The sequence below is a fragment of the Urocampus carinirostris genome, chromosome 6, assembly GCF_059441175.1.
Source record: "Urocampus carinirostris isolate Australia breed hairy pipefish chromosome 6, RoL_Ucar_1.0, whole genome shotgun sequence".
NCBI lineage: Eukaryota > Metazoa > Chordata > Actinopteri > Syngnathiformes > Syngnathidae > Urocampus > Urocampus carinirostris.
Genome location: NC_142354.1, coordinates 30,357,564 through 30,383,618, shown reverse-complemented (window position 1 = coordinate 30,383,618; position 26,055 = coordinate 30,357,564). Strand labels below are relative to the sequence as shown.

Below are 26,055 nucleotides of genomic sequence, written 5' to 3'. Positions count from 1 at the left end.
GCAATACTTAAGGCGAACAACATGAGATAAAATATTGCCTTGTTTTGAGGTGAAACAGCAACAAAAATGACTGTACAGCATATGGAAATACACACGTTTATTCAATTTAAACAGCTTGCATTGGACGTTCCTCCTTTTAAACGAAATCTGTATATTTTTATATCGGCAATATTAAAAAAAAGAATACATACAAAACAATTTTGCCTTGATAAAATAGCATTTTTTATTAGCAATAGTAACATAAAAATAACTCTATTTTTTCTTTTGTGAGATATATGTCTTATGCAAGGTGCACTTGGCTTTTAGGCGCATGCAATCAAAACTACCGTAATAGCTAAGGTTGCATGACAAATAAATGAAGAAATCAATACTGTACATTTGATTTAAAATAATTTATTTCACAGAACATAAACTAACATTATGACATCTGGTTTTACTACTTAAAATGAATGAATTTATTCATAAATGGTTATTGTCCTGTAGTCACTCCGAAGTAAGTAACATTTAACATGTTAACCAGAAAAGGGCACTCAAAGATCACTTTATGTTTCTCAAAGGCAGAACAGTTACAATCTGCAGTGTCATTTAATTATAAGTAAACATTTCCAATTGTATCCACTGTATTTCCTTCTACAGTGTTTAGGGCACACTGGATTATAGGATTTGGAGTTTTTGGTTGCTCCGTATGTGTGCTGTAGTCCAGACAATTCGGTAACCCTTCTTGGCCCATATTCATGAGAAAATGGAATTAACATGAATAAGATAAATAAACCTTCCCTCATTGTCTATAACCCTTAAAGAAAATGTAAAAAATTAACTTGAAGATTGTATTTTGCCCTGTCTGCCAACAACCGCGGAGTTCAGTTACTTAATTTATGTTTTTAGATAGAATTCATTTTGTTGGAGCTGTATGAAAATGAGACAGCCTTTTTAACGTCAGAATGAACAACCCCATTAGTCCGGCATGCATAATTGATATTTTTCAAATTCAGATGTCATGTAATAACTAAATCATGTTCTCTTTCAGCATATGGGACTGTTTCCATCAAGCAAATCACCCAGCGAATGCCTGATGGGACTAGGAAATTTGATTGTGTGATAATAACCAATTAATGTGCTAATTTCCCAATTGTTCTCTCCAATAATTGCTGCTATCAATTTCAAGTGAACTGGGAGATTGTTACCCCAATTTCCAAAAACATAGCTCAAAACCTTTTTAATACCTTGCTTATGTGATTTTGAATAGATGGCCCAAACAGACAAAAAAGCACAACTATGAATAATATGAATGGATCTATTTGGTAGTGATAATTTCAGACACATTAATAATAATGCATCCATGAGATGTGATTAGCAAATTTGCACATTTTTAAAATTTCCGATTCTATACTATTTTCTCTCTCATACTATTTTATTGTTCTTGTGAAAGGCAAATGATAGTTCAGAATGACTGATATTGACACAGCTCAAACTGGCTGACCTGGGCTCCCCAGTGGCCTGCTTGGGACAGTAGGGGGGCCAAGGTGGGATAGAACCATATGATGCGGACGGGGTAAACCAGTGTATGCTGCCAGGCCTCTCTGCTGATGAAAGGTTGCATGTCACAGAAACTCACCTCTTTTTGTGCTGTGGGCTTAATGTTCGGTGTCGGGTTGGGAAGAGCGAAATGGAATGAATGTTTGGTGAAAGTGTTCTTGACTCTAGCCACCTCCCACTAGGGGGATAATATTTTGTTTGTTCGTTAGTTTGGTAGGTACTGTAGGTAGGTAGGTTGGTAGGTGGGTACAAAGGATGGACAGACAGACCGACAGACACCTTGTTAGAAAATTAAATAAAAAATAAAACTGTTACAACTTATCCAATGTCAATGAGGGTTAAAGCCCACACGAACAAAAGTAAAACATTTTTTCTTTGGTTGTTTTTTTTTTGGGCAACCTAAATATAATTTGCTTTTTGTGATAAATTAAAATTAGACAACCTGTTTTTATTTTTTACAAATGTATTTTGTGTTTACTGAAATACTTCCAAATGCAGTGTAGGTTTAAAAAATGATACCTTACAATATTATTGTCATCGAAAGTAATTAAGTTTTAATTGTCCACATCAACCAACAATGAAACTACTTACAATCAGAGGCATAAGTTTGAACTTGGCATTAGTGGAGACATAGCACATTTTTTCAAGACCCAACCTCACCCGGATCAGAGCTTTGGCGCCCCACAACTCAATTGAGTTTGAGATCCCGGACGTAAAGGTACATTGTGACCACTAGACGGCACTGAATTGTCTTATGTGAATGAAAACCAGTGCTTAATGCGCACAGTGCAACAGCAAGATCCATTATTTAGCATAGCACTTGTTTTGACTATTTTTCAGGGATTCTATCTATCTATCTATCTATCTATCTATCTACCCTGGTCATACCCCTCGAGAGGGGTGGCCGACAGCAAGACAACACATACAAAAATAAAGAAAGTAAAAGAAAATAAAAGAATAAAAAGATAAGAGAAAAAGTAGCAAAAAAAATAAAAATAAAAAAAAAACACACGCACACAAAAATCTTTAGACCATGGCCAACCCAAATGCCCAAACACCCAAACAAGTTTAGCACCTCGGCACCCAAGTCGGTCCTGTCTTTCCTGCTTTTTCCCCTATTTTTTTTTCTTTTATTCCGTCTTCTTTTGTTTACCCCTTAATTTTTTTCCTTCTTTTTCTCACTTTTTTCTTATTTTATTATTTTTTTCTTGCTTTTTCCTAATTTTATTTTTTTCCTGCTTGCTTTCCTTTACTTCTTACTTTCCTTGTACTTTTCCTATTCTTTTGTTGCTTTCTTTCCCTAGGCTTTACTTTTTTCTTTCTTTGTGTTTTCTTCTTTTCACCTATTACATTTGTTTTTTGTTCTACTTATTTCTTTTTCTAGTGTTTTCTTTTTTTGCCTTTTCCTATTTTTAATAGTTCCTGCTTTTCTTCTTTTTTCCTCAGCTTTTTTCCTCTTTTTTCTTGCGTTATAGATTTTTCTTCTTCTTTCCTCTTTTCTTTTTTTTAACTGCACCTCTCTTGGTGGACACATACGCAACAATTAAGATAGGCTGATCATTGATGAATTTGGTTCAATGCAACTAAAATGGGTATTAATATCTGCTAAAATAGTTTTATTTAACATAACTACTGTATAACTTGCTGGGAGACCGGAGCCTCCAAAGACGGCTGCCGCAAGTGACGCAAGCCGAGCAAAAGAGGAGCAGGGAGGCAGGCAAGAACCGCGTTGGAAACCACGTGGACAGTACCATTTCGAGGCAGTAGAGTATTCCGACCCTGTGTTGTTCGCACTTTTGTTTTGTTTTACATTTTTGATTAAATAATCTAGTTTTTCAACGTGTTTTAGTCCATCTCATCCTCCAATAGGGAAATGAGAGTCTTGAAATGCCATAATTTTTAGAGGTGCTTGGGTTGAATTTGGTTTGGGGGTTGGGCTTGAGCGATTTTACCTCGACAGCAGGGGTAGGGAACCTATGGCGCGGGAGCCATACAGGTATATGGCTCTTTTCATGAGTACATATGGCTCAGAAATAAAATGTAACTATTGCACATCTCTCTGTGGTGTTCCAAAGTCAAGTGATTTCATCCCGATTTTGGTCCATATAAACCCGAAGCAACTTAATGCAGAATTTCGATAAGAAACCATTTAAACTGATGAATAAAAACGCTGGCAAACGTCTTTGATTGGGTGAGCAGTACAGGTGGGCGGATCCCTGCACACAGCACAAGGGAATTCCTTCTCTCTCTCTCAGTGCAGTCTACACCGAAAGTGAATATGACGTTTTGCTTATCGTTTGCAGTCATCTGTGACATTTTTACAAAAGAACTTTGCATGCACATTGTTTTGAAACCGTTATTAATGACAAATTTCATGAAAAAAAAATTGCCTCAACACTCTTAACTGAATGTGGAAGACAAATTGTACATGGCATATTTACATTGATTTGGGACACATGATTTAGCATTATTATCATTTCAAACATTTGATTAGATCATCAAATGACACACAGTGAGATAAAATGTGCTGAAGAATTAGCTTTGTTCTAGAGAGCGTGTTTGGCCGTTTTTTCAGGTTTGTCTGAAAATATGTAATGTGGCTCGCTCAGTTTCTTTTTAAAACTTTTTTTGCTTTTATGGCTCTTTGGGTCAAAAGGGTTCCTGACCCCTGCAGTAGAGGAATTTCCGACCCTGTGTTGTTCGCACTTTTCAATTAAATAATCTAGTTTTCCAACGTATTTTAGTCTGTCTCGTCCTCCAATAGGGAAAAGAGAAATGCTATAATTTTTAGAGGTGCTTGGGTTGAATTTGGTTTGGGGCTTGAGCGATTTTACCTCTACAGGTATTTCGAATAAACAATTTTCTAACCCGCCAGGTCCACAGGGGGCGATAGTGATCTAGGCCTCCGCCTGCCCCGTGTATGGTCAGTCAGGTCAGCCATCTGGCGCAGTCAGCTAGCTTCAGCAGGATTTGGGAAAATGGAGGCACGGCCGAAGAATCAACGAAGGCAAGTCTGTATATCCGTCGCGTAGGTGGGTAAATTATGTTCACTTGTATTTGAAACTCCACTTTCCATATTTGTTGCTTACATGTGACGCTTTCACAATCTTGCGAGTTGCAGTATTTTCCTCCCTTCAGTCGACGCCTACTGCGGTAACGACGTGCGACATTGATCGCGCTCGCTACTTCTCGCCTCCATTTTATAAAAAAATATATAACTGATACTAAATTTGTTTTCTTTTTTTGCGTTTTTTTTACTTATGAGGAATCTGCGACTCGAAACAGGCCTTATGATACATCACCCGGTTAGCTAGCTAGCTAGCTAGTTGTGCGTGTGGTGGGCGGTCGCTCCGATGAGGCTATATGGAAACATGTAATTGAACTACTACCAAAGCTTCAATTGTAACAACAACTAAAAGCCACTGATGGACGAAACTACGATGCTAATGCGCAACCACTTACCACATTAGCATGGATGCCCGTTTTATTGGCATCGTTGTTGGCTAACGCGATTATCAAATGAGGCTTTGCGGCCATTACATGTCGTCGTGTGCGTGGTCCCGTTGATTCAAATTGTTTTGCAGTTCAACACGATCCCTCTCGCTGTTTTGTGACATTCGGATGGATTGTTTATTCCTTCAAGGCCGCGTGATGCCCCGTTTCAAAGTGATGACGTAATGTCGTCGTCTAGCGTGCCACTGCTGTTCACTATTTTTGTTTTCGTGTGTTTTCACGCTATATGGCGACGCAATCGGCGAGGTTATCTAGATCGATGTTGCAGTGTTAGCACTTTGTAATGTATGTCTTGTTTTGGGCCGTCCTTCCATTTTGTTAACACACCCAGTCACGTGGCACGTTGCAGGTTCTGTGAAGGAGAATCAATGGTGGCTCTGTTTAGTTCTACAATGAAATAAACAGTTGCATGAAGTTGCCTTATACCCCCGACCCACGATATCAAATTCAATATTGCATGTAAAGGCCTTTTCTGTGCTGTACCATTAATTGATAATCACGTCTGATTGAACTTGACTATCGCTCTATATTCTAGCACATTTGATTCAACTTGTGTAGTTTAACATTTTAAAAGCTCCTTACAATTATTTAATCATAAACTTTCAGGGCAAACTCTCTGATGTTTAATTGACACTTTTTGAAGGTAAACAAAATTATCTAGGGGATCTCCATACTGCGGAGCATTTTCTTTACTCATATAAGATTGTCTAAACTTTGAGATTTTAGTTGGGATGCTTTTCATTTTAACTTGGATTTTTGGGTGCATTTTTTACAGGCATAGTCATTTTTTTTCAACTTATCAGCTTTAACCGGGTTGGTGGAATGTTTATAAATAAGTAGGAACATAAAATGGTTCATTGTTGATTTGAAAAATATTACAGTGTAAGTAGTAAAGCACCCTTTTTTATTGAAATTGTTGTTCACTAATTCAATTATTTTTTTGGGGGGCCCTATCTGGAAAATAATTTAGAGGCCTGGGTCATGTTTACCTTCGAATATGCTTGTGTGCTGATTTCCAATGATAAAAACATCCGATGTTAAAGCCTAAAATATCTAACAAACAGAAATGTTTCCTTAAACTTTGAGTTTCAGGGTTACTTTACATTAGTTATTTTAAAAGGTACTGAAATAAGTTGTTAAACAAATTCTAGTAAGTCTTTCAATGGTTACAAAAAATAGACCAAGCATCCTTTAATTGCTGTAAGCATTCTCAAATATAAAAATAAACTTTCATAGAAGGTATTTTACAGAATGTCGCTTGCGCTTAAACTTTAAAATCGATTGAAAGCAAGATGGTGCTTTCTCTTAAGCTGGAGAGAGTTGTACATTGGTGGACTTGAGCAACTACAGACATCGGTACGTCTTAGCATTGAGTGGGTGGTCCTACATCAGGTTGAATAATGCAAAAATTTGAGATTGAATTATTGTAAATGAACACATTACGACACGCATTTCCAAATTTGTTTTCAATCCATCCATCATAATTTGCTGTCTGTATCTCTTTTGAGCTTTGTTAGTGACCATTGTGCTCTTTTCCTAAATAGTGATTCAGTTTCAAAGTAGTGCTTGACTCCATCCATGGAGGAGAATATTACCCCTGAGCTGTCTGAAGCTCAGGAGCCAAAAATGACCCGAGGCCATATGCATAGCTGTTCTCAAGGTACTTTAAATGCGCCTTCCCTCCTTTACGAAGGGTGGCATTATCCACATGTTAATGGGTGATATTTTGGTGTGGTGTCAAACTCAAGGCACTTGGGTGGAAATGGAAAGGACGCAAACACAATTTGAGCACATAAGTAGTTCACCAAGAAATAATACATTCTTTAAATTATTTTGGTTGCTCTTTAACCGTGCTATTAATTTTACATTCATCTTACTTTGACATGTTTACAGGTAATGGCAAAGTGGGGTCCAGTGAGCAAAAGCACACTTTACAAACAGAACGTGAAAAAGTGGTAGAGGAGACCGTAGCGAAATCGGGCAAATCTTCAAAAGCCAACAGAAAATTAGAGAAAACGTGGGCATTCCGTCGGTCCACAGTTGCCCAAAGAGAGATGCCAGTTGAAGCAGCAACCGACAACGCAGACAACCGCTGTCCCGTGCGTCGTAGTGGCAGACAGCCGAAGCGTACCGATAAGCTAGAGGAATTTCTTTCGGCAGCAAAAAGAGTGCTCCGAAAGAGCGCACCCCCATCCTTGGAAGGTGGAGATCCTCCTTCACAAACCCCAACTGATGCAGAAACCGCTTCAGAGGCCAGCTATGACGGTAACATAGACACAAAGACAGCCGAGGACAAGCCTGAGTCATCTGAAAGGGTGACAAGACGCAGCACAAGAGGGCAGGTACAGAAGTCAATGCAACTTGGCAGGACGACGCGTCAAAGCAGAAGCGCTGCAGTCAAGGATGAAGAAAGCTCTGAGAATGAAGACAACGAAGATGGCGGTGAGCTGCTCGACAAAAATGTAGATAATTCAAGCAAAGGGGCTGCCAGCTCTAAAATGGAGGAGGGAAGCTCCAATAAGGATAAACAACAGCCTGAGCCAGAGAAAAAAGATGAAAAGCTCAATGTTAAAGGGGATGAAGCAAAGGAGGACAAAAACAATCCTAGAATGACCACAAACAAGCCAGCACCGGTGCCTAAGCGTGGCCCAATCAGAACGTACATTAATAAGAAAAGGGTGGCTAAGGTGAACAGTGCCCCTGCTAGGACAGCCACATCTGCGCAAGCTGCTGGTAAGCCTCTGGAAGAGGATGAGAGCGACGACGACGGTTCTTCATCATCTTCGTCATCCAGTGATTCTGATAGCGGATATGATCCCAATGCACTTTATTGCATCTGCCGGCAGAAACACAACAAAAGGTTCGTTTTGAACGCTTCATTGGGTGGCCATTCTACAAATGCTTTTGTGATTCTGAATGTAAATATATTAAAAGGGTCCTTCTGTAAAAATTAATAAAATTAAAATATTGTTAACATAGCTACTAATACAGATTGTAAGTTAAACAGTGATTATTGAATCACAGTGAATTGTCCATTTGTCAATCTGTCTAAATATGCACAGGTATTTTGTTTGATTGCAAAATCTTAGTCAAGTTTGAAAAAACCTTTGAAATTGCATTTTAGTTCAGATTCATTCTTAATGGAATATATAATTTTTCCCCAAACGGAACATCTTACTGTAAACATGGGCCAAACTACCATTATTTTACATTTAAAATGGGCGGGACCTGGTATACGTCTGTTATAACTAAATTTTGTTGTTGTTGTTTTTTCTCTCCCTCAAACCCATACTATTTGGAAGTCTCGTATTTTTGGAAACTTAACTCATTGATCAATCAGATGTGAAAAACGTGCAATGCTCTCTTTTTGCCCCGAATGTTGATGGCACAATATACTTTTTGGCTACCTGTAACGTGAGGTATTTTTTTCCCCTCCGAAAATGACTGCATGCACAGGACAAAAAAATCCAGTAAACACAGCATAAATATGAGCCAGTTTCGATTTTGGGGATTGAAATTTCTAATTGTTGTAGACGTACATTTAGCTAGAATGGTTATAAGGCAGTAGCTTTTAAAGAAAATCCCTCCCAGACGCCCATGTCAGTCATTCTTTTTATCTTGGTCAATCTACATGCGTTCCAGAGTGCCCCAGGAGCTATTCAGAAATTCTGTGTGTCATAATTTGGCCCTTCCCTCCCTGGTCATTTTCTCGAACACTACATCAGATTTTGTAAAATGACTATGACAACCAAAAAGATAAGTGATTTAACTATTTAATTCTCAGCTACGCATCCATTTGCAAGGACTTCAGCATGTTTAATAAGATGCTGCTACCGAGCTACCCTCATGAGTTTCGAAGAATAAAAGCAAAATTTGTGTGCCGAACACACTTAGAAACTGCTCATCCACACCCTTTACATATATCATGCAATTAATATGTAACTAGTTTTCTTTTGGTCACAAATCAACAATGTTAAGCAACTATAAGTGGGAATGCATTTAGGTTACTATTAAAAATGTCCTTGCTCACTAGGTTCATGATCTGCTGCGATCGCTGTGAAGAATGGTTCCATGGGGACTGTGTGGGCATAACAGAGGCCCGAGGGCGTCTGATGGAGAGAAATGGCGAGGATTACATCTGCCCTAATTGCACGGTTAAAAAAAGCCAGGTGATCAGGCCCGCCACCTCCATGCTGACTCTGAGCTCAGATGCAGCCAAGAACCGGTCTTCCATCGACCTTCCACTTTCTGCTGCCACTGTTCTTGCAATTGTTAACTCAACTCCAGCACCAACTTTAGTGGCGCCGCCGCAACTGCCGTCAGCAATCCCCGCCCTTACCATCGATAAAGTGCCAGAGGACATTGGGATTAAAGGCAGGATTGAGAAGGCCACAAATCCAACAGGAAAGAAGAAGATAAAAATATTTCAGCCGGTATGTGCTTTTAAAATATGTATACAGCGTATTTTCCGGAATATAAAATGCACCAATAAATCCCAAATAGGCCAGTAGATTGAGAAGATGCCTTACAACCCGGCGTAAAAAAAAAAATGGAAATGCATACCGATGTGTTATAATAGTACAATTATTGATCTGCCCATATTTATTGTGATCACAATTGCATTTGGCGATGGTAAGAATACCAAATCCAAACCACCAGGCCAATAGCGACATAGAAAAGGGCAGCAGGTCTTCTCAGTATCACATTATATTTTAGGACAAATGTTGGATAAATGAAAAAAAAAACAGATGGTGATTAAAATTCGGTATTAGAATTTTGTTTCACTCTTATTTAGTTCAAACTAAGCATTGTAAGTGACAAACATGGTTGAATATGCGGGGCCATGCGTTTACATCTTTCAGGACGGCCAAATTACTTTCCGCATTATCTTTCCCGTCATTCATTTCTGAATCTCGTGCGCGTCGTGGACTTAGCAAATCGGTAATGCATTACTGTATTGCAATGGTCCCCAACCTTTTGTGTACCTCAGACCAATTCTTGCGGACCGGCCCAATAATATCAACATGGTATTGTGACTAAAACTAGTGATCATGACAAAACCTAATGCCTTTCCGCGTGTCCTCTGTATCCCTAGTAGGCTAGTAGATGGGATCTGTCGCTCTCCCCGCCCCAATCCGGGTTCGATTTCCCCCCTGTGATCAGCGACTGATTAATCAATGTACAAATATGGTACTTTTTAGTGCAAACCTACTGTACTTTTAATTTCATGCCCCTTATAGTCTGTCAGTTACATATGAAAAATAATGTATATAACATTATTCAAAGACTGGTTTTTAGGGGTGCGTCTAAAGTGCACAAAATACAGTGTCCATGTATATTTTTAAACCATGCATAATCTGGTCTTAAATTGATGTGCTAATTCTAAAACGAAATGTGTTTTGTTGCTCATTTGTTATGCACTCAAAAAAACAAATTTGACATGATTAGTGTTTGAAAATGATAAAAAAATTGTATCTAATTTTTGTCATTTTTAACTCTGTAACACTTGCCATCACGTAAAACATTACTAGATATTGTGTACTGGTTGTGAGCAGACTCTACAGCAGGCTACACCATCTAAAGATGACCAGAAGGGGGCGCCTGTGCCAGAAAAGCCTGCCTGCACATCATCAGAGCCTAAAGCTGCACCAGAGATGGAGCAGGAGAAGGTGGCGTCAAACGTAGAGGTGAAAACATCGGAAGTGGGAGAAGTAAAGTTGGCGGCGTCGAAGGATGAGTCTCTTCCTAAATGCATCGGTCCCGGTTGCGAGAGCAACGCCCTGCCAGACTCTGTGTACTGCGGACACGACTGCATCTTGAAACATGCTGCTGCTACTATGAAGTCATTCAATGAAGTCAAAGAGCCTAAGAGCAAAGCTCAGCAATCCTCCACTACTTCTAAGGTAATTTGGACCATCTTTAGTTGTGAAAAGAAATGCACTAAAGCTTCCTTCAAAAGTACAAGTTTAACTAAGTTGTCTTTAGGGAATATGAAATGGACGACTTCCTGTTACAGCATTGGTGTTGTGTTCAACAATGTTATTTTCTAAATGTCAGTGCCAACTTTAAATATTCAGATGTCAATTTCCATAATTTTTATGTGCAATAACAAGTCATCTACATGTTTCTAGAAAAACTAAGGTTTGCATCGGCGTGGGTGTGTTTGCTGTATTTTGCCATTTTTTTCTATTGTAATTTTAGTGCCTTGAACATAAACACTTTGTGATGAAGAATGTACTTTGATAGGGGGATAAATGTCTTGCAAATGTGAGTGTAGATCAGGCATTAAATGTTTATGGTGCTGTTTTACTAATTATGGGTAAATGATCTAGTTTAAAGGTGCCACGAACGTTTGGTCCGCCTTAATAAACCACCAATGCAGTCAAGCAGAAAAGGAGAAAACTACTAAAATGGGAGATTTGCATTTATAAAGTTGATTCAAGAAATTAATGAACGTACTATGTGGACATTTCTTACTAAATGGTCTGAACTCGTATTTCTGCGCTTGACAATTGCATGACATAACTTTCATCCGTTCATTTACAAACTTGTGGTCATCTGCTGCCAAGTCCTACTGGTAGTAGATTTTCGTCTTTCTGAGGGATATAGCTGAGAACCGATCCAGAATCTTTTGCTTTGAATGTTGAACTCACTCTGGTTGAAAACAATTTTTTTGATGTTTTTTTTCTCAGTATGATCAATTTTTGATTGCATCTGTCAACAGTGAATGTTTGACAATTTTCTATTTAGTTTCCAATATCTGTTCATAAATTAGCCACAAGAGGGCAGTCATTACCCGTAACAGCCACTGTTAACGATATTGTAAGAATAATCGGTATGCATATAGTCTCAGAGTCACTTGCTTACTCCTTGAATATAGACCCTTGATTGGCTGCCAGCATGATCAGGGTAAACACTCTGCTTTTTATAAAAGTCAACCTTGATAGGATCCTGTTCACTCACAACTCTGTTGGTGTTTAACAAATTGGATGGTTAAGTATGCTCATATCATTTTTGCATAATTGTTTGTTTTAGTGGCTTTTTATTTAGGCACAGAACATAAAAACAACACAGAGCAAAGGAAAATAAACTATTTGCACAAAAAAACAGCTGTATAAAGCAATCATACAATATATAAACATATGCCCAAAGGGAATATAAGCTTTTGCTGCTATGAAGTCATATATACTATAAGCAAAAACATACCTGTATTTCATTTTTTTCCCCATAAGCAAAAACATATAAAATAAAAACAAGAAAACAACAATGCAACAAAGAAAAATTAAGCAAAAAAATGCCAATTCAAACTTTTAATAGTATCTCTTGTGACTCTCACAACATTTTACCCAAAGTCTAGACGTGTTTTTTTTGTATAAATCTTAATCACAATAAGTCTCAAAGGGCTGTACATACTTCCATTACACCAACACCTGATGTAAGACCTACACGAGGGCAGGGAAAAACTCAAAAGAGGTAATCCCCCATTCCAGGATGATAAGATTGCAATATAAATTGCAAGGGCATCAATAAACAATCCAGGTACAAAAACAAAAGATATAAGTTAGTCAGGTTGACTGCTTCCTGTTCCAAACACTTGACCGATGCAGCAGCTTCTAGATGATAGCGTCCATCAGTTGCAAGTGTCGGTACCTTGGCTCAAAATGCATGCATCATGCGAAAGCCATGCTCATCCAAGGAAACTTGATATGTTCATATTTAGTATATTTATATAAAATAGGTATTGTGTGTGATTTTTTTTTTCCTTTAAATTGATGTAAATTGTGGTCATTTTTAAAGTCCTAAATCAGGGGTGGGCAACTATTTGCATCGTATCGGGTCAAAAATGATAGGATCCAATTTATTTCATTTATATAAAAATACACATGTAGACATCTACCTGTTTCACAGTATTTTTATCTGTTTTTACATAGATTAGGTTTATCAAATTGGTTTTGAAACACGGACAATTATAGCAAAATAACACTAGGTCAAGGTTTTTAAGCACCTGATTTAATATTTAGTTTTGAAGTATTAATGTATTTGCTGTTTTTTTTTTGAGTAGTATTTCTGCAGTCAAATGTTTTTTTACTATTTCAATAGAATTTTTAATAGTATTAATGTACTTGTATGTTAGTAGTGTATATATGTCATAATGCTTTTGTAGCAGTGTCATATTACTTTAGCCATGTTTCTATTATAGTACTTTATTATAATACTAGTATTACTGTAATTTTGCAATATTTGTTTAGAGGTGTCTTTGAAGTATATAAATTGTAAAAAAAAAAATGTAGGATTTTTGAATTTTTTTGTAGTATTAACATTTTAGCATTTTTTTTTTTAGTATTTGTTGTAATCCTTTTGTAGTAGTATTTTGCATTCTAGGATTACTGTTGTATTATGTTTGTGGTATTTGTTTAGTATTTTTATTTTTTCAAAATGAAACCAATAGTATATGAGTCATTTGTTTTTCGCACTAAATTTGATGTTAAACTTTTTAGTTATTTTGTATTCTTTTTTTGTATTTCTGTGTTAGTGTTTTTTTTGTAGACGCACAAAGAGACAATGGGGACCCTTTGCAAGTGTAAAAATGCTGTTTTGGGTTTATGGCCTCGCATAATTGAAATGTGGCAAAAAGGTTTGTTGCCTAACCGGACAATACATGTTAAAATATTCAATAAATCAGGACTACACCAATGGAATGATCTGTTACCATTTAAGACCTGTAGCTGGTAAGACGCTGTAATTAACCTGCATCGCTCTCATCCATGCAGAAAGTAGCTGCCCGGCAGATGAGGTCCCAGAAGGACGGCAAGAAGGAATCTGAGAGCGAAGGGGGGGACGGCGATGACGGCGATGCAGATTACATTCCGGATGAGGATGATGAAGATGCGCACGCCGTGGAGCAGCCACCACCGCCCTCCACGGCATCCTGGTGCAGCGACCATAATTACATTGCAGTACCTGCAGAAAAGACTACACCCATATCAACAACAGTGTTAAACAAAAAGTGTATGTATCTCTTTGAGGGTCTTTTTGTTCAACTAGTTCATTTGGATCTTTATACAGGTTTCCTCAATGCTAGTGTAACCTAAAACAATTGTTATAGTTTTCTGTTGGATGAAATCATGACTATTTGAAGTGTGATTTGTTTATTTATTTATTTCAATGGCACATGTCTATTGATGGCAGCGGCTAGAAAGGTAAGTGTGTCATCTGACTTTTTGGTCAGCATTAACTTTTCAACAGAAGCACGGCGGAAATGCGCGACATCAGAACCACATGAACATTTTACAGCAGTTGTCTGTAGCATCTGGATGGTTCATGTTTGAGAACATTATGCATTGTAGTATGGTTAGTGGCGTCCTTAGTTGGGCTAATGAATCGGGCAGTCTATGTAAATGTACTGCTGAATTGTCCTGTGGGATTTAAAGGATCTATTTAGTGACAAATTAGGGGAGCTTTAATTTATGTGGCATCATTTTGCTGTTTTGTAGAAAGGAACATCTCCATATGTCGCAAATTGGACCTTAAATTTAATTTTATAACAATCCTAGTTTTTGGGAAGTACGTTTTTAAAAGTAATTTTATAAGTCTCATTTATGAGGATCAACCTTTTGAGCAGGCAATTTCTCCAGCAGTTATGGCTCCTAACTTTGTTACCACACATCTGCCCAGTAATATAGTCAGTTAATATGTTGCAGTTAAATAACAGTCTTCCAAGTTAACAAGTACCTTTTTTATAATGCAAAAAATGATGCATCTTTTACAGTGAGAAACACGTAAAATAAAAAATTGTGACAGATTTTTGGATCCTTTCATTTATTGATTTTTCTGAGCGTCGTTGTCTTGCTATTACCTCTAAGATCGGCAATACAACAATTTACATCTACAAGTCAAAATCCTTGGAGATTTTGCTGACAAGGTCCCAGATGAAACACAGGCAAAACTGAAACTACCAGGGTGTTCCTATCCCCAAGTGGCCAAGAGGAGGAGAGACTGGAGTGAAGTTCAGAGCTGGTGCTGGAAGGATGAAGCTGAGTTTACCTGCACAACAGGTTTCCAACCGAGGCTCCCTGCAGTGAAGCCATTTTGACATAAGTGTTTCACAACGCTGAATGGTTGTGTATGTTGTCCCTTTGATGTCACCCAAGATGCAACTGGCCTTTTACTGCAAGCACATGTTGCACCTAGGAACAATTGTGACAAAAAATGAGTTAGTTTTTTCTTGTGTGTGCAATTGCATAAATATCCTGCACACTTAAAAATGCATGACAGAATATATTTGTCAGGTAACTGCCGTGATTGCTGAAAAATGGTAACTCTTTTGACTAGAATATGGTGGATGATTTCTCTTTAAACCTTTTTCAAAAAATAATTTACCAAATTATATTGAATACTGGTCTATTTCCAGACTACATTTGACCGGTGCTGAAGTTATGACATCATGTGGGCGGAGTATATTGCCAGTGAATGGCGGTAGATTTAAATGGACTCCAATAAAATTTTTCTCCGAATTTTAGGTGAAAATAATATAGGAATTGATGCTAAATGGAAACAAAAATTCACGCAGACAGGGCATGAAGCAGGACTGCTGATTCAGCAAATTTAACATTTGTGGGTATTATTCATTGCTGTACTATATTTTTAAAAGGTGCAACTGTTTGACTGATTCCATGGTCATCTAAGTCTTTTCTTTCTTTCTTTTTGAAAAAAAAATTACAGCCCCTACTAAAGAAGAGAAGCAGACTAAAAAACAGGCCCCGGCTCGAGTAAAAACACTCCCTGATACCAAGTCCCTTGCCAAAGGGAAAACGAAAATGACCACACGGGCGTCCAAGCAATCTCCAAAGGGCAAAAAGTCAACTCCCGTCTCCAGCAGTTCTAAGGCCTCAAAGAGGCCCGCTACTCCTCCCCAAAAATCCGAAGCAAAGTCCAAGAAGCTGAAAACAACGCCTCCACCTGCCCCGCCACCATCTCCTTACCCTCCCGGCCCCATCCACGCCACAGGAGCCCTGCGAGTTACAAAGACGAACTTTACCATTCCGAAAAAGCAGCCTCAGCAAAAAATTTCGCCGGCCCAGCATCATTCCTCAGCGTCATCGAAAGTCCCGTCGTCTCCGGTTTCCTCGGCTCTACCAAGTAATTCTACATCTCAGAGGTCTCAGCATCAGGTAGCAGCATCCTCGACCCCTGTGCCACCGCCGACCAACCACCAGATGAGGACAAACATTCGGCGCTCTCTTACAGACATTCTCTACAAGAGGTAAGTCATGAAAGCCGGGGTTGAGAACCTGTGTCCGCGAGCCAGCTATGGCTCCCCTCATGAGTACATTTAGCGCGGAGATAAAAGCTGGCTCCGTCAGATATTCAATGATCATTCCGTTTTCGTAAGGGACACACCGGCTTAAGCATTAAGCATTATTATTTCAATTGTTTTATCAAATCATTAAACTTCACAGAGTTAAATCAAATGCGCTGAAGAATGGGTTTGGAGGTTTTTTTAATTTTGTATTCAAATATATGTGTGCAATCACTGTTCACTACGATCTGTTTCGGAGCTGCCTGATATGTTGTGTTAATGGGACTTGCCATGTTGTTAGGGATAGGCTCCTTTCACTGACATCACAGCTCTAGTTTCGTGCACCAAAAAAATATGTACCGTATTTATGTATTTTTTATTGAGTCTGATCCTCTCCTATAGGGTGAGTGACAGCGATGACCTGAAAATGACAGAGAGCGAGGTCGCTCGGCTGTCCATCGCCATTGAAAAAGAGATGTATAACCTTTGCCTCAGCACTGATAGCAAGTACAAAAACAAGTACCGGTTACTCATGTTTAACCTCAAGGACCCGAAAAACAAAGTGAGTAAACTTGGTGAAATTTCCCATCATTAAACAAGTATAAAAATAAAAGAAAGCACATCTAAATCAGTCAATGGCAATCAATATGTTGACCAAATCTGATTTCACAATGTTTTTTTTTTCTTCTAGGGCCTATTCTACAGGGTCATTGGAGGTGATATTTCACCTTTCAGATTGGTGAGGCTGAGTGCAGAAGAAATGACTTCCAAAGAGATTTCTGAATGGAAAAAGCCTGATAGACACCATGTAAATATATCTTCATTCTGGTTCAGGGGTGTAAAACTCATTTTAGTTTGGACAGGGTCACATAATACAAGAAACATTCTCATGGAGGACTGACTAGTAAATGTATGGCATAAAAAGTGTGCTTTAGCTGGAGAGCTGCGTGTCTTATCTGAGGCTCACAATTATGATTTAATAACGAAGTGGTTTTTGCTTAATATTATTTCCTTCACTAAGATTGAATCTCTTGTAGTGTTTAGCAATTGTGCATTTGTAATAAAACAACAACAATTGAATTAATTTCCATGATAGTTTATTTAACTCTGACTTTGCTGTAAGATTTTATATCTAATACAGAAAATAAGTAAAGCTTCTTTAAATCTCTGCAGACACCCAGGTGCTATTAAAAAAGGATATATATATATATATATATATATATATATATATATATATATATATATATTGAGTAAAATAACATCAGGATGGTTTTCTATGAAGACTTCTGGTTGATTAATAGGAGTTAGCAAATACAGCTACAGTTAGTGCTTTTGGTGTGGCGCCTGTCTTTGGTGACACCCAGTGGACATATTTAAAACTGCAGGAAAGTTTTCAGCTCATTTTCCTTTTTGTACTTCTCTTAGCATTGTCTGGCCACATTTGGCCTGCAGACCATGAGTTTGACACATGTAAATGTTTTGTCTATTGGCTGAGCTTTTTATTTAATTTTCTCTTTTTGAACCACAGTCCAAGTCCTCAAGTGGAAAGTCCCATTCCGGTCATTCCAAAACAAGCAATAAGTATGACTCCCATAGCATGGATGTGGAGGATGCCCCGCCCCCATCTGATGCAGATGTATGTATCTCTGCCAAAGCTTCATCTTCTCGCATGGCTTCTGCTGTAGTAAGTGGTGGCTTGCTGTCTTTCTATTTTTACTCTTTCTTCACCTCTGCTCGTTAATGAGTAATCTAGAAAAATTGTCTTTTTCCACTTTTTGGTCTTCCCCTTTATACCACTTAAAACATCAAGCTTCTTGCACTTATTTTGCAATAAATTTTGGCTTTCAATTGAGTTTTGTATTATCTTCAACCAATTTTCTTTTGTTAGGATGCAGAGGAGCCTAATCTTACCGCTTCAGCTGCACCCCTGTCATCCGCTACAGAAGGGGGCAGTATGCCAGATATTTTCAGTAGCATGCTGAAAGATACAACAGCAGAACACAAGACTCATCTGTTTGACCTCAACTGTAAAATATGCACAGGTAAATGAGACAGGTTGGAAGGGAAGGGCATTTTTTGATGGGGAGCGGGAATAATTGGTGCAGTAAATACCTGAATAGATGATGGTATTCATTTATCAGTGTTTTGTTGCTTTAAAATTTTTTCAATGTTTACAAATTATAGAATTCCACTATGTCCGAACCATTCATATTCATTTGAACTAAGACAGCAGAAACATTTATATAACTTTTTAGTTATTGCACTACATTTTTTAATTTAATAAGACTATAGATTTAATTCAACTATTGACTCGGATCCACACGATTTATTTTTTCTTCAGGTCATCAAACTAAAATGTAATCTAGTACTACAACTAATTTTAATAATGCATTGTTTTGAAATCAAGGCAGCACGGCAGCGCAGTGGGTAGCGCGTGTGGGCACAGTTAGGAGGTCATGAGATCGAACCTTCCTGTGTGGAGTTGGCATGTTCTCCCCGTGCTTGTGTGGGTTTCCTCGGGCACTACGGTTTCCTCCCACATCCCAAAAACGTGCATGTCAGGTTTATCGGCTGGTCTAAATTGTCCCTAGGCGTGAATGAGCGAGTGAGTTGTCTGCCTCTGTGTGCCTTGCGACTGGCTGGCAACCAGTTCAGGGTGTCCCCTGCCCACTGCCCGAGGATAGCTGGGATGGGCTCCAAGACCTCCACGTCTCTACTGAGGATAAGCGGTGCAGATAGTGGATGGATAGATGTTTTGAATAATTCTTTCAGTGTTTTCAGATTTTTTTCACCATAAAGCATTTCTCTTGTTGACATCGAAAATTATTTACCTTAATTAATAAGGTATTGTCAACACCAAAGCTTGAGCTCAGATTAATTAATATGTGTGCCGCTGAATACATCAAAACAGCTACTCCAGCTATTGATGTGATTAGTTGATAGTCAGACAACACAATACTGCAATCACACTACACTGGTATATCTTGTAATAAAACTACCAATTTTGTTCCAGATAATATCTCTTACATTTTCCATTTAGGTCAGAAGACCGAAGAGGAGCTCGCATCCAAGAAAAACAAACAGCCGAAGAAAATCGACGAATCCCGACCACAATCTCATTCGGCCACTGCAGTCAGCCAACAGCAATCAACCACGGCCTACCAACAGCTCATTCCTCCGCCTTACCAGCCTAGCATGGACCCAGTTATCCTAGATTCCCAGGCACAACTTTACCAAGAGGACCCCAACAAACTAGTCCCACCCATGCTGACTCCCCAGGTTGTCATTCCCACCGTGTCCGCCGTCAGCAACACACGAAGAGACCCACGAATGGCCAGACACAGCTCCGGTGTCACGGTCTCTTACACTGCTCCGGAAAAGCCCATCAATGCCATGGTTGAAGTACTCCCTGCTCTTGTCCTTGCTCCTTTGGATGTTGGAGCCAAGGCTCTCCTTCCGATGCCACCTCCTCCACCCTCATTGGCTTTACCTAAACATTCTAAAACAAGGTATCGACCTAGAATAAACTATTATATGGTTCACCTAATTTTTACTTGTTAAAATGTTCTTTTGAATGATTGTTGTTATCCTATTGATACTAACGTACGTAATATCAAAATGACACTAACTTCTTTCAAACAGAGGTGGAATGTATTTTTGTTTTTATTTCTAGTACTACTGAACCTCCTTTGGAGGGAGAGACTGCAATTTTCCTCCATGGTCAAGAAAAGATTTGGAAAGGGTTCATCAATATGCAATCTGTGGCCAAATTTGTAACCAAAGCGTACCTGGTTTCAGGCTCTTTTGAGTACCTAAAAGAGGTCAGTAAATTGTACATGTGTGTGATTAACTTAAAAAAAACAACAACTAAAAAACTTATGTTTGTCCACAGGATTTGCCGGATACAATTCACGTTGGGGGACGTATTTCTCCAAACACGGTGTGGGACTATGTTGGGAAGTTGAAAACATCGTTGTCCAAGGTTGGTTTCTCTAAATGTTTAATTTAATTGTTGGAAAGCTGACCAAATGATTGATGTTTTTCACTCTTTGATCACAGGAGTTGTGTCTGATCCGATTCCAGCCAGCCACAGAGGAAGAGGAAGTAGCTTATGTGTCCCTCTTCTGTTACTTTAGTAGCAGGAAAAGATTTGGCGTCGTAGCTAATAGCAACCGGCGAATTAAAGACCTGTATCTGATTCCTTTGAGTGCAAAGGACCCTTTACCATCCAAACTATTACCATTTGATGGACCAGGTATATTATTTAGTTTTCTACATGAGTCATACTTTTATTATGAATTGCTTACAAAAAGTACAATATATATGAAATGATTTGATTGGACAATCCTATTTATTAATAAAAATACGTGTCCGTTATTTTTGCAGGACTGGAGCCGTCTCGACCCAACCTTCTACTCGGACTATTAATCTGCCAGAAGGATCGAAAGCGTTCTGGGGCTCTCTTAGAAACGGACGAAAAACGATCTAAAATGCAGATTAAAGATATTGATGACACTGGTCTGCCAAAGCCACCTATCTCAGTCAAAGCAGAGCGAAGCACGCGCCAAAGTTTCGAAACTTCCATCAGGACAACACCTCCGAGATCACCCCCGGCCAGTTCTTCCGGGACACCAAGTGTCCCTCTGGCAACTTCATCTGTCTTATCTCTCCTGTCGACGGTCAAAGCAGCTACCACCCCTTCCGTCACAGGTCTGGAATCCCCGTCCTCTTCCAGTATGGTTCCTCCTGCTGCATCAAATGCCACTCCTCTTCAGACCATCCTTAATACACTATTTGGAAAGAAAAAACACGATTCCGATGCTTCCAACTCGCCATCAGATCAGGGTTTGGAATCTACCACGTCTCATTCTACAATACTAGATCCAATTGTTAAGCAGTTTTCAGAGATTCCTAAAGAAAAGCCAGTAGAGGAGGATGAAGATGACAGACCTTATGACCCAGAGGAAGAGTATGACCCAAGCATGAGTTACAATGTGCCTATTAAACCGGTTGTACAAAAACCTGTGGTGGTGCCAAGTGAAGGTGATGATATTGCTTATGATCCTGAAGATGACTCAATATTTGACGATGTTAAAACAATTGCACCAGGCAAAACTGAGAAGTCTGCAGGTGAAGACAGAACAGATCGTGAAAAGATCCTGTCTAGCCTTAAACCGAAAGGAAATCAAAAGTCCAAAAAACAGGAAGATGTTTCCACGCCATCCATAGATTCAATTGGGGCGTTACAGAATCCTCCAAATGTATTGAGCAGTAGCCAGTTACCGGAGCTAGGTAAAAAAGTTGATGGGCTTGTGAAAACTCCATCGGCCACACCCACCATCAACCTGAAGCGGGATCCTCGGCAGAGCCGAGATTCTGCCCAGGTGGAAGGTAGCGCACTAAAGACAAAAAATGAGGTACCCAATATAGAGGAGTCCTCATCCGATGGGTCTTCTCCACCGCAGTCAGCTAATGAGCCTCAGTTTCCTTCAGATGCTCAGCTACCCGAATCTACACAGGAGGAGAAGACGCAGTTACCCACGAAGGAAGAGAAAGCTGAACCATTACCCTTCATGGAGACCAGAAAGGAAGACGTTTTAATTCCTTTACTAGGAGAAACATTGGATCCCGATGTGGAGTTTAACCACCCTGAAGCAAAAGAATCAAAAGAGGAGCAAGCTGAAAAGGCTGAGCCGAAAATGGAAACAGACAAATTTAGTCTTTGGCCAAATGTTACAAGTCTTTTAAAAAGATCAGCAAGTTCGGACTCAGAAGACAACAGCCAGGACGCAGTATTTAATAGCTCCGACAGTGAGGCCCAGAAACCAGCAATTGTTCCTTCCGTTATCCCAGTTCTCAGTGACACTCACTCTCACTATTCGCAACATCAGATGGAAACATCAGAATATCACACTGATTACAGAACACAAAATGACATCCCCCAGCCATCTAGTTACCACCCTCATCAACCAATCCATGTGCAGAGTCACATGATAAGACCTCCACCGGTGTCTGTAGCACCACACATAACAGGTCATGCTTCAATGTCTGTCCCACAGTCTGTGCAAGGAACCCCACCAGGTATTCACGGTCCTCCCCCAGTGCTCGCTCCTCCAATTCAAGCTGACAACACCCGACCATATGGCATCCCTCCGTCTCCATTCCCCCCCTATCAAAACCAGTGGACACATAACCAGCTGCCCCCACCGCAGCAGCAACCTCTCCCTATGCCGCCACCTCAGAACCTGATACCGCCCTCAGCACCACCACCTTACACACAGATTGGTCAGAGGCCTCCTCCACCTCAGATTTTCGATCCACATATCCGTCCTCCGCAAGGCCCGCCTCCAGGCTTTCCCCTCCAACCTGCGTTTGATGGACAGAATCGACTGCCTCCTCCACGGTTTACCGGTCCACCGCCGCCATTTAATTTTCCTGCAACCCGAGGTCCTCCACCACCATTTGCAAGCCCGCCCCCGGGACATTTTGATAACAGGCTTCCACCTCCATCTCCCTTTTCAGGTCCTAGGCCTCACCCGCCTTCTCAGTATGTTGATCACACAAATCATGCGCCTGTTCCAATCCGACCACAAATGCTTGACCAAAATCGTGACACTAGGGAGCAGTATAGTAAAGATAACCGCCCATTCACACATGCCGACCAGCATCCAAACCATCCTCAGAATATTTTCAAAGACAGTCCTGGTATGTCTTATCGGGGTCTGCCACCGAGCCAGTATGGTGAACGTCTGGGCCCGCCTTTAAATGTGGACATTGGTGGACAATACAATAATCCACATAACAGGTTTGGAGTTCCCAGGCCAAACTCTCCGACACATCGTGGACCTTTAAATGAACACTTGGCTATTCCTCAAGACCCTATGAACAATTTCGCTGTTCCCAGGATACACTCACCGCCCCATCGAGGAAACTTAAACGAGCACAGAACTCTTCCTCCTCCTATCCAGGAAAATAGAGACAACTGTTCTAGGATGCACTCGCCACCACGCAGAGGAGCTTTGAATGAGCATATAGCTCATCTCCAGGAGAACAGAGCATTAAGAGGTCAGACTCGAGGATTTGCTGGACCTGAACATTATCGCTTTGATAGGTTTTCGGACGAGGTGAGAACTGGTCATCACCCTGGCCCTCTCTTACCAACCCCCGCAGATTCTGGTCCCCAAAGTCGGAGATTGGGAGATAAGAGCCCAGATCAGCGACGAGAGGACTACTGGCGCCGACATTCCCCTGAAAGTGGGAGGAGGACCAGCACCAGTCGAGAGGGCGAAGAACCACAAAGCAAAGAACCCTTTAGTCAATTTGAAGTGGGGCTAAGAGAACCAGCTTCCAGTTCTTCCAAACTGGAAGAAAGACTTAAAGGACTCTCTTCTGAATCCTTAGGCGAACCCATTAGGTCATTGTGGGACAGGAGCCAGGGCAGGCGCTGGAGCAGCAGAGAAAGAGAGCAGGACAGAAGCAGAGAGCGGGACATCGATCGTGAATCCAGCAAAGAACAGGAGCGCAGCAAAGGCAAAGAAGGCGAGAAACACAAGGAGGCAGAGGTCGAGCGGCACCGGGCTCAAGAGAGCGACATCAGGAGAGACCGTGACAGAGAACGTGAAAAGGACCGAGCCAGGGACACTGACAGAAGGGACTTCAATCGCGAAAGAGCAAGACATCGAGATAATGAGCGGGAGCGGGACCGCGAGCGAGACAAGAGACTCGACAGATCCCGGAGCAGGGATCGGGACCGAGGGAAGGACAGGGGTAGAGACAGAGAAAAAGACAGTGAACAGGACAAGGAAAGGGAGAGGGACAAAGAGAGGGTGCGGGAGAGAGACAGGGAAAAAGACAAGGACAGAGATCTAGACCGAGAACGAGAGAAAGACCGAGGTCGAGAGAAAGACAGACCTCGTGACAGGGATCGCGAGAGAGACAGGGATCGCGAGAGAGACAGGGATCGCGAGAGAGACAGGGAGCGCGAGAGAGACAGGGAGCGCGAGAGAGACCGAGAGCGCGAGAAAGATCGAGAGCGCGAGAAAGACAGGGGTAGGGATAAAGACCGTGAAAAAGACCGCGCCCGGGACCGTCAGGAATCAAGCAGAACTAAGGAGAGGAAAGACGAAAAAAATGGCAAACCTGAAAAACCGAGAGAGAAAGAAAAGACAGAAAAATCATAAAATGTCTCTTTCAACTGCTCTCGCTGGAAATAAATCATTTATAACCACTTAAAATCATTGTGAATGACGGCGGCAGTATTTTGTTTTCTCGCCTTTGTTTTTCCTGTTCCCAGATTGTTAAGACTATTTGCAACACAATTTAGAAACCGTTAAAGTGCTCATTTTTAAAGTGTGGATTACGTGAGGTATGTCGAAACCAGTTAAAAAAAAAAAACAACTGTCAAGTCACACACACACAAACTACAAATGTAAATATGAATGTATTCGTGTACATAATGTTTTTAATACTTTTCTAAGTAGGCAAAGTAAAGCCATACACCCTGGAGGGATTATTTGAAGAAAAAATAACTGCCTACAACTGTGGTTACTGAACAAAAATGGGGAAAATCTTTCATTTATCTACAGTACAATACCTAATCATGCGTCAATGCTCTAATAAAAATATTTCATCACAAGTGTATTTGGCTTTGTACTTGTTTTTCATTATTTGTATGACTGACTTGAAAATGTGTCATCTGCATCTTTTCCAAAACAGACAATTTTAGGCAATTGAATTCTTAGGCAGTGTTCATCCCTCACGTGAAATCCAGACAAAAATAGATACTTTTTTCTGATGACCTTGCAAAAAAAAGAAAAAGTACGTGGTCTGCATTTTTACACTATTATTGACTATGCTTCACCAGCCTCCTCTGTTCCTGTAGTGTCCAAACTACGGCCCTGGTGTCGTTTTCGGTTTGCCATTTTTAAAAGACATTTCTTAAAGTATTGTGATACAAACACTTGGTTGTCGGTGGAAAATATAGCCTTTTCCCCCTGTTGTGTGTTGGGGTCTTATATGAGAAATTTAAAGTGTTTAAAATTATATCCTCTTTCCTTCTGTTTGTTCCCAATGTACAAATGAGGCAAGACATTTTTTAAAATCTTAAAATATCTCAACAAAAACGCTTTTTTTAACAGGTGATTTAATTTGGATTTGTGTTTGGATGCCAGTTGCATTTGCAACTTTGTTTTTATTTTGCAGGCCTCAATTGAAAAAAATAGCGCAGCTCCGGAGACAATATTTGACGTTCTTTTTTTATGGCGACATTCACGAACGCTGAGGAAGATGACTTTTTATTCACCTTTTAAATTGTTTTCCTCAAACTTTTGATATGAACTAAAAAAAATGTCTAGTATTTATACTGTCCAACATCTAGCGTCAATTGGAAGATTCAATAACAAATTGAATGCTTTTACTTTGGTTTGTTAAAATGTTCATTTATTCCTATGATTTAATATGTATGAAGGGCATAAACTTGCAATTTTGAGTGTAAATTAACAAGTCTGAAGAGTAATGTTAACTAGCTATCTACAAGCACTGCCATGTGTACCATGACATGGTTAGCTAACCAATTTTCTAATGGCAAAAGTGCAGGACATCTTTTACAATTATAATCACAGATAACAAGCTAAAAGTTTTTTCGTTTCCATCATATATTCTCAACCTGTTATTTGAAGTCCAAATAAACTTCTGTTGCTGTATTATGC

The 26,055-nt window shown here is 39.8% G+C and overlaps 1 protein-coding gene across 5 annotated transcripts; it reads left to right on the top strand.

The window, feature by feature from the left end:
* Positions 1–4,417: 4,417 nt before the first annotated feature.
* On the top strand, positions 4,418–24,988 carry LOC148364546 (death-inducer obliterator 1-like). Of its 5 annotated transcripts, none has more exons than XM_088338692.1 (16): positions 4,429–4,568; positions 6,594–6,709; positions 6,943–7,909; positions 9,083–9,482; positions 10,605–10,952; positions 13,821–14,058; positions 15,772–16,312; positions 16,751–16,910; positions 17,040–17,156; positions 17,877–18,032; positions 18,237–18,390; positions 19,389–19,857; positions 20,022–20,169; positions 20,241–20,330; positions 20,408–20,603; positions 20,735–24,988. In XM_088338692.1, the coding sequence occupies exons 2-16, from the start codon at positions 6,628–6,630 to the stop codon at positions 24,526–24,528; spliced, it is 7,860 nt and encodes a 2,619-aa protein (XP_088194818.1). In that variant the 5' UTR covers positions 4,429–4,568; positions 6,594–6,627; the 3' UTR covers positions 24,529–24,988. The 5 variants fall into 5 exon arrangements, with proteins under 5 accessions (XP_088194820.1, XP_088194817.1, XP_088194818.1 ...); XM_088338693.1 differs by having other exon boundaries at positions 4,448–4,543; XM_088338694.1 differs by lacking the exon at positions 6,594–6,709 and having other exon boundaries at positions 4,418–4,568; positions 17,877–17,984.
* The last annotated feature ends 1,067 nt before the right edge of the window (positions 24,989–26,055 follow it).

Excerpts from the sequence above, each read along its gene's own strand:
- LOC148364546 (XM_088338691.1), top strand. The coding sequence starts at position 4,457 with ATGGTCAGTCAGGTCAGCCATCTGGCGCAGTCAGCTAGCTTCAGCAGG. Across the intron at positions 9,483-10,604 it reads AGATAAAAATATTTCAGCCG|ACTCTACAGCAGGCTACACC; the intron begins GTATGTGCTTTT and ends GGTTGTGAGCAG. Across the intron at positions 20,331-20,407 it reads TGAAAACATCGTTGTCCAAG|GAGTTGTGTCTGATCCGATT; the intron begins GTTGGTTTCTCT and ends CTTTGATCACAG.